Here is a 6,855-nt window from a genome sequence, read left to right as displayed (position 1 = left end):
ATGTCTGGAGAATCGGTGCAACTGAGAAGCGGCTTATGTTTGGTTGAACCCTCTGGCCAGCCTTGCCAGCCTCCTGCATGGTCAAACCCATGTTGACCACATGGTTGAACACATTGGCCTGAATCTCATCAGAGATACAGTAATGGCTCTCCGTCTTGCTCTTCCTCTTCATCATTTTCCTCCTCCTCCTCTTACTCTCACTCCTCTGCCCCTCTGATCACCACTCACTTCAATGTTGCCATAAATTGTTCTCCAAACTAGGAGCTAAAGTTTTTATTTCAAATTGCACAACAGCTTTGGAAATGGAAGTTTTGTCATTTGATTAGCAGTGTTTTCTGTTTGAACACAAGGAGGTTTTGGCATTGATGAAGCATGCAAAGTAGAGAGGATGGTGTTTAGTGTTTTGAAGAAAATGTGGTTAACAATTGAAAACTGTGTCTAAAGCAGAGAATTTTGTGTTGTGTTTTGAAGAAAGTGCGGTTAACAATTGAAATCTGTGTTTAAAGCAGAGAATTGTGCTTAAAGTTCAGCAGAATTGGTTTAGGGAGTTGGCACTTGGGTTTACTGTTCAGAGAAACCGAGGCATGTTTTGAAAAAATGTGTTTTAGGAACAGAGAAATACTATATGCCTTTTCATCTCCAGTGTTACTGTACGATTTCTTCTGTTGTAAAATATTGTAACTGTATAATGTTTTAACTCAAAAATGAAAGAAAAATGTAAAATAATAAAAGGACAAAAAAACTAGACTGCATCCTGTTCTTGCTCAAGACAATATCGACAATTGTTGTGTTGTGAAACATCTGAAAATACAGTTTGATTTGAACATTTGATTGGATAACAATACAGTACAGTAATGTTTCTGTGCTGATAGGACGTTATCAGTTGTGGAAACGTATATGACTTACCTGCACATAGTCATATCATACAATAATTGTTTGACTCTATCGGAGTTTCTGTCAAAAGGCACCCTGTACACCTTCTTCATTCTCGAGATGTTCTGCCTTAGAACATGGTCCACAGTGGCTAGGCTCTTTGTATTGATGTTTAGGAATATGTCTTGGTCATCAATGGTTGCACTTTGTATTTGTTTACGTATACTGTAATTTTACAAATACAGTACAATGTAAAATATTCTACAGTAAAATACAAGAATACTATGCTCCTGATACAGTAAGGCATTCAAACTAGTGTTTTACTGTCATAGTAGTGTTTCTTACCCATTCTCTCTTCTGAATGTCCGGAGAATCGGTGCAACTGAGAAGCGGCTTATGTTTGGTTGAACCCTCTGGCCAGCCTTGCCAGCCTCCTGCATGGTCAAACCCATGTTGACCACATGGTTGAACACATTGGCCTGAATCTCATCAGAGATACAGTAATGGCTCTCCGTCTTGCTCTTCCTCTTCATCATTTCCCTCCTCCTCCTCCTCCTCCTCTTACTCTCACTCCTCTGCCCCTCTGATCACCACTCACTTCAATGTTGCCATAAATTGTTCTCCAAACTAGGAGCTAAAGTTTTGATTTCAAATTGCACAACAGCTTTGGAAATGGAAGTTTTGTCATTTGATTAGCAGTGTTTTCTGTTTGAACACAAGGAGGTTTTGGCATTGATGAAGCATGCAAAGTAGAGAGGATGGTGTTTAGTGTTTTGAAGAAAATGTGGTTAACAATTGAAAACTGTGTCTAAAGCAGAGAATTGTGTGTTGTGGTTTGAAGAAAGTGCGGTTAACAATTGAAATCTGTGTTTAAAGCAGAGAATTGTGCTTAAAGTTTAGCAGAATTGGTTTAGGGAGTTGGCACTTGGGTTTAGTGTTCAGAGAAACCGAGGCATGTTTTGAAAAAATGTGTTTTAGGAAAAGAGAAATACTGTAAAAAAGTGATCTGATTGGGTCATACTGAGGTTATGATGAGATCTGGCATTTTACAAGCCCTTTAAAACATGCTATATCCACAAAATGTATGTACAGAATAAAAACCTGCTATCTCCCCTAACTCTGTCCCAAAATGCAACATTTTGATAAAAGTTGCATTTGTTGATTAAATCCAGCACACATCTATAAATGAAATACAATATTGATGGTGCAAGTCACATTTCTCCATTGCCTTAGATTGCCTCCATTGCCTCTCTATTAGATCAGTTTTTTGGCTTTCCTGAAAAAAGGCATAAATGCACATAGCAGGTTTCATCAGGAATCCGACGATTTGCAGTTCATGTTAGTACAGCAGACAGTAGTATGGAGGCCGATGGCTACAGCTAAGAATTTGGGCACAGAATCAGAGAGAGGTGTGTTTTTAGTGAACACTAAACAGGATATTTAGTTTGTGTTAAATATTAAACATGGAACCCAAACTCAACGTTGCGCTGTGTTTATATATTTGTTCAGAGTCATTAGATGTCCAGTAGGAGATATCTCAAAATTATTTCTTACAGAGAGGGTACTGCACATACAGAAAAAACCTCTGTCATTTCTGAAAAAAATCGTTGGGTTGTGAAACAATTTGAAAGCGAGATGTGATCCATCAGTTTGTGAGACACAGAGTCTTGACTTCCTCTTTTAAGAAAAACAAGTGAGTTCCAGCTAAAAACAGGAAGTGATCACAGGTCAGTGAGGTCACACATTTTGCAACCCTCAGGGAAGCGGCCTCCCGTAACCAGAAAATCAACCCAGGAGAAATAACAGACCAGTCTAACAGACCACATACTGTATATCATGATTGATACTCTATGACAAAATGTAGGTGCAATATTTACATGCATTAGTGTGTATATATATACCGTGCCTTGCATAAGTATTCACCGCCTTGGATGTTTTTCCGTTTTATTGCTTTTATAAATCAATCTTGGTCAATATAAGTTGGCTTTTTTGACAAAAAAAAATTACACAGTTATTTCAAATAAATAAAAATATGTAATGAAAAATAAGTGATTGCATAAGTATTCATCCCCTTTAAAGTGACTGACCTAATTCAACAGAGGTCCAGCCAATTGGTGCTAGAAGTCTCACAATTAGTGAAATGGGGATCAGTGTGCATTGAATGTGTCTCAAGTGATTGTAGTATAACGACACCTGTGTCTGGAAGGTCCATTCACTGGTCAGTATTCAGTTATCAGTATTCCTGGCTACTATTACACCAAGAAGACTAAAGATCACTCCAAGCAACTCAGAGAAAAAATTATTGAAAAGTATAAGTCAGGGGATGGTTAAAAAAAATGGCCAAGGCACTAAACATCCCCAGGAATTCTGCTGAATCCATCATCAAGAAATGGAAGGAATATTTCACATGTGTATATCTACATAGAGCAGGCCGTCCCCACAAATTAAGTGACCGTGCAAGTAGGACACTAGTAAGAGAGGCCACCAAGACACCTATGACTGCTCTGAAGGAGTTACAAGCTTCACCCACATGCTGTTAATCAAATAAAAAAAGTGCACATCAAGTTGATATATTATCTCCAGATTCTGGGGTTACAGTTAAATTGATATTATGGGGGTATTAGGTCCAGGGTCTTTGGTTATAGTTACAGGGTTGTTTCTGTTTCCATGTGTGGATGTACATTGGAAATGATTCTGTAAATGGAGGTTAAATAAGAGCAGTCTATAATAATAATATGCACACATTGCATGTTCTTGATCAGTTCCTGAAGAACTGAGAACAGAACGGAGAAGTGTCATCATAAAGATAGAAACTGTTTTGCCTCTTCAGCAAATTTGCTCTAAGATGGGCTTGGCAGAATCTGTGGCATTTCAGCGGAGTGGATTTCTTCACTACATCAAATCCTGTATATATACCAGCCCTCTCCTCCTGCTGCTACAGTCAGCCTGGTCCAGTCCTGTGGGAGAAGCAACACTCAGCTTCAGACCTGACGTACGCTTAACTCATCCACCTCCATCATGGTAATGTGATGTATTATATTCTATTGTCATATAATGTAATGTATGGTACCATATACACGTTTATTAAATAGAATGACTGGAACAAAAGCTTTTGTGTACACAAATTTAGTTTGTCATTCCGGTAAAGCAATTATGTAAACAGAGCAAGTGTTTTGTTGCACAGAAACATAACTACATGGTGGTTGCATTTAGTTTAGCCCTATGAAATGTATGATTTGGTCAAAATTGTTGTCTTTTTGCTTTTGTCCAAGTATTGAGTGATGAGTCTTTAGTCTACAGAAAGAACTGTTTGCACCAGAAAATTAATCGTCTGTTTTGTTTAGTGTGCATGACAGTGTTGCTCTGGACATTTAGTGAAGCAATAGTGAGAGGTGCTGTTGTGTGTGCGAGTGTGCGAGTGGGTGTGTATGTGTGTGTGTGTATGTGTGTATGCAGTGTGTGTGTGTGTGTGTGTGTGTATGTGTGTATGCAGTGTGTGTGTGTGTGTGTATGCAGTGTGTGTGTGTGTGTGTGTGTGTGTGTGTGTATTCACTGTGTGTGTGTGTGTGTGTGTGTGTGTGTGTGTGTGAAAGACAGGTGTGTGCTGAGCATAGTGGGGGTGGTGTGAAGGGTGTGTGTGTGAGAGTGTCTGTCTGTGTGTGTGTGTGTGTGTGTGTGTCTGTCTGTGTGTGTGTGTGTGTGTGTGTGTGTGTGAGAGTGTCTGTCTGTGTGTGTGTGTGTGTGTGTGTGAGAGTGTCTGTGTGTGTGTGTGTGTGCGTGCGTGTGCGTGTGTGTGTGCGTGTGCGTGTGCGTGTGCGTGTGCGTGTGCGTGTGCGTGTGTGTGTGTGAGTGAGTGTTTTGTTCATTCATGTGTTTGTTACCTGTGCAGGTGTGTCCAGGTGTGCTGATTGGACTCGTCCTGTTCTCTCTGACCTCCTCTGGGGTTTCAGCAGTGGAAGTGGATCAGAACACTCTTGCTAACATCATTAAATTCATTGACACCAAGTAAGCAAGTGGGACTCTCATCGTAGTCTAAGTTATGTGTAGTAACGTCAGTAAACAACTATAAATATTGAAGGCAAATCTTCTTTAACAGTAGTAGTTTAGATTGGCCAAAAGTATGACAAGGATGTAATTGTCGTTACTATCCCATGATCCCATGAAACCTGTAATTATGTCTTGTATGTGAATTCATCAGGCGTAAGAAAGCTAGCCTGGTGACACCAGCCTACGTATTTCCGCCTGAATTGATTTCAAGCTCATACTCAGTCTGGCCCAACCCCATTGACAATCGTCTCCAGAACTCAAAATTTTGCAGGACCAATCAGCGAACAGTTCAGAGCTTTGACGCAAAACTCGCCTTGGAGGAAAAGACACGAAAAGCTATCGGAAAAGTTGTCTCAACTCTCGAGAACATCAGAAAATTAAAAGGAGAACAAGAGTATTTTCTTGTAAGTTTTATGATTGGAAAGGACGTCGTAGCTCTTCTCCCAACTGGCTTTGGGAAGAGTTTAATCTACCGAATGCTTACTAAACGTTGCTGATTGGTTAAGGGAACTCCAATGATTTTAAACCTCAAGATAAGCACCCGCCCATCTCGGAAACCAAAATGCATTGGGTTGGCCCAGACTGAAAGACGGAATGAAATGGAGTCACAGGCTGGTAATGGCCAGGCTATAAGAAAGCCCTGACTGTTAGAAGGGCGTCTGGTAATTGTGCAATGTGTCAAGCTAGGGACGGGCAGCATCAGCAGCAGCAGGTCTTCATTGAACTTGTTTATACTCTTTTTTTCTCCAAGATATCAACCATCTGATGGTGTCCAGTATGCTGTGGCTATCAACGTCCAGGCAAGCCAGTGTGGGACCGGATTCAGTGAGGGCAGCTTCCTTAGTGGAGAGGACGCAGAAGCGGTCAAGAAGGCCCTAAAAGACAAGACGCTCTACCAGGGACAGCAGCTGGTGGTTGCCACGCCAAAGGGCAGGAGCAAAACGTCCAAAGTCCACTCAGAGCGTGCCTTGCTCATGTGCGGGGACAACAACGATGCTGTCACTCCTGTGCAGAACCTGCTGAATAAAAAAAAAGATGGCTGCGTGGTATTCTACACCTACAACTCTCCGTGTCTGGCGTACTGCCTGAACCAAGAAGCGGACGAGAGTGAACGACACCGGGAGAAGACCCAGAGAGAGAAGGGAAGGCCTAATGTCGGCCCCGCTGTGCAGAAGTGCATATTGGACTCTCTCAGTGTGCTGACCAGTCACGGGGGTCCAAAGGCCTTCGTGTTCAGTAAGGTCTACAATGAAGGCAAAGACAAGCCCACACTGGAAGCTGCCCTGAGGTTGGTTGCTGAGAAGGTCCCCCTCTACAAGTGTGATGGAGGCTCCTGTCTCAAGTGCCTGGACAACAATTTAAAGTTTGAAAAAGCATGTCTGTCCTGAGACAGAAACATTACAATCATGTCTGGATGATTCTCATAGTTTTTTTCTTTCTATGACTATTAATAATGTCAGTCTTTGAAACTTTGTCTTTAAAAAACTATATTGATAATCTTCATTGTCTACTTCAGTATCCCAGCAACAAGGGCATATTAGACTGTCTGCCGAACAGGCCTCAGACTTCAGAGGGGTAATGAGTTCAGTCTTTGACACTTTACTAATCAATATTAATACTCTTTGACTGCTTGTTATAATCCAGTTGTGATTTGTAATCATTTACTTAATAAACATCCCAGCAACAATAACCGATGTCTGTCTATGTGTTGGAAGAAAATAACAGAATGTTTGGATATGTGTGTTTGTGTGTGGACATGAAAATCAGTTGCTCAGATTAGGAAATATATGAAATCAGAAAACTGAAAATGAGTTTAGAAAATGATGAGTGAGTGAAAACGAAATCAGACAAAACAATTCTAGCTTGAGGCTGTGCTTCACCACCAGTAGATGGCAGCACTGAGGGCCTGATTATCCTCAGCATGACTCCACATGA

The 6,855-nt window shown here is 40.9% G+C and overlaps 1 protein-coding gene across 1 annotated transcript; it reads left to right on the top strand.

The window, feature by feature from the left end:
• The first annotated feature begins 3,805 nt into the window (after positions 1-3,805).
• On the top strand, positions 3,806-6,604 carry LOC308370544 (uncharacterized protein). The gene is made up of 3 exons (XM_080845208.1): positions 3,806-3,894; positions 4,763-4,878; positions 5,672-6,604. The coding sequence occupies exons 1-3, from the start codon at positions 3,892-3,894 to the stop codon at positions 6,306-6,308; spliced, it is 756 nt and encodes a 251-aa protein (XP_080701334.1). The 5' UTR covers positions 3,806-3,891; the 3' UTR covers positions 6,309-6,604.
• Positions 6,605-6,855: the final 251 nt, after the last annotated feature.

Source organism: Sprattus sprattus, assembly GCF_963457725.1.
Source record: "Sprattus sprattus genome assembly, chromosome: 9".
Lineage (NCBI taxonomy): Eukaryota > Metazoa > Chordata > Actinopteri > Clupeiformes > Clupeidae > Sprattus > Sprattus sprattus.
Note: the sequence above shows the minus strand (reverse complement) of the source record. Positions and strands in the feature narration are given on the sequence as shown.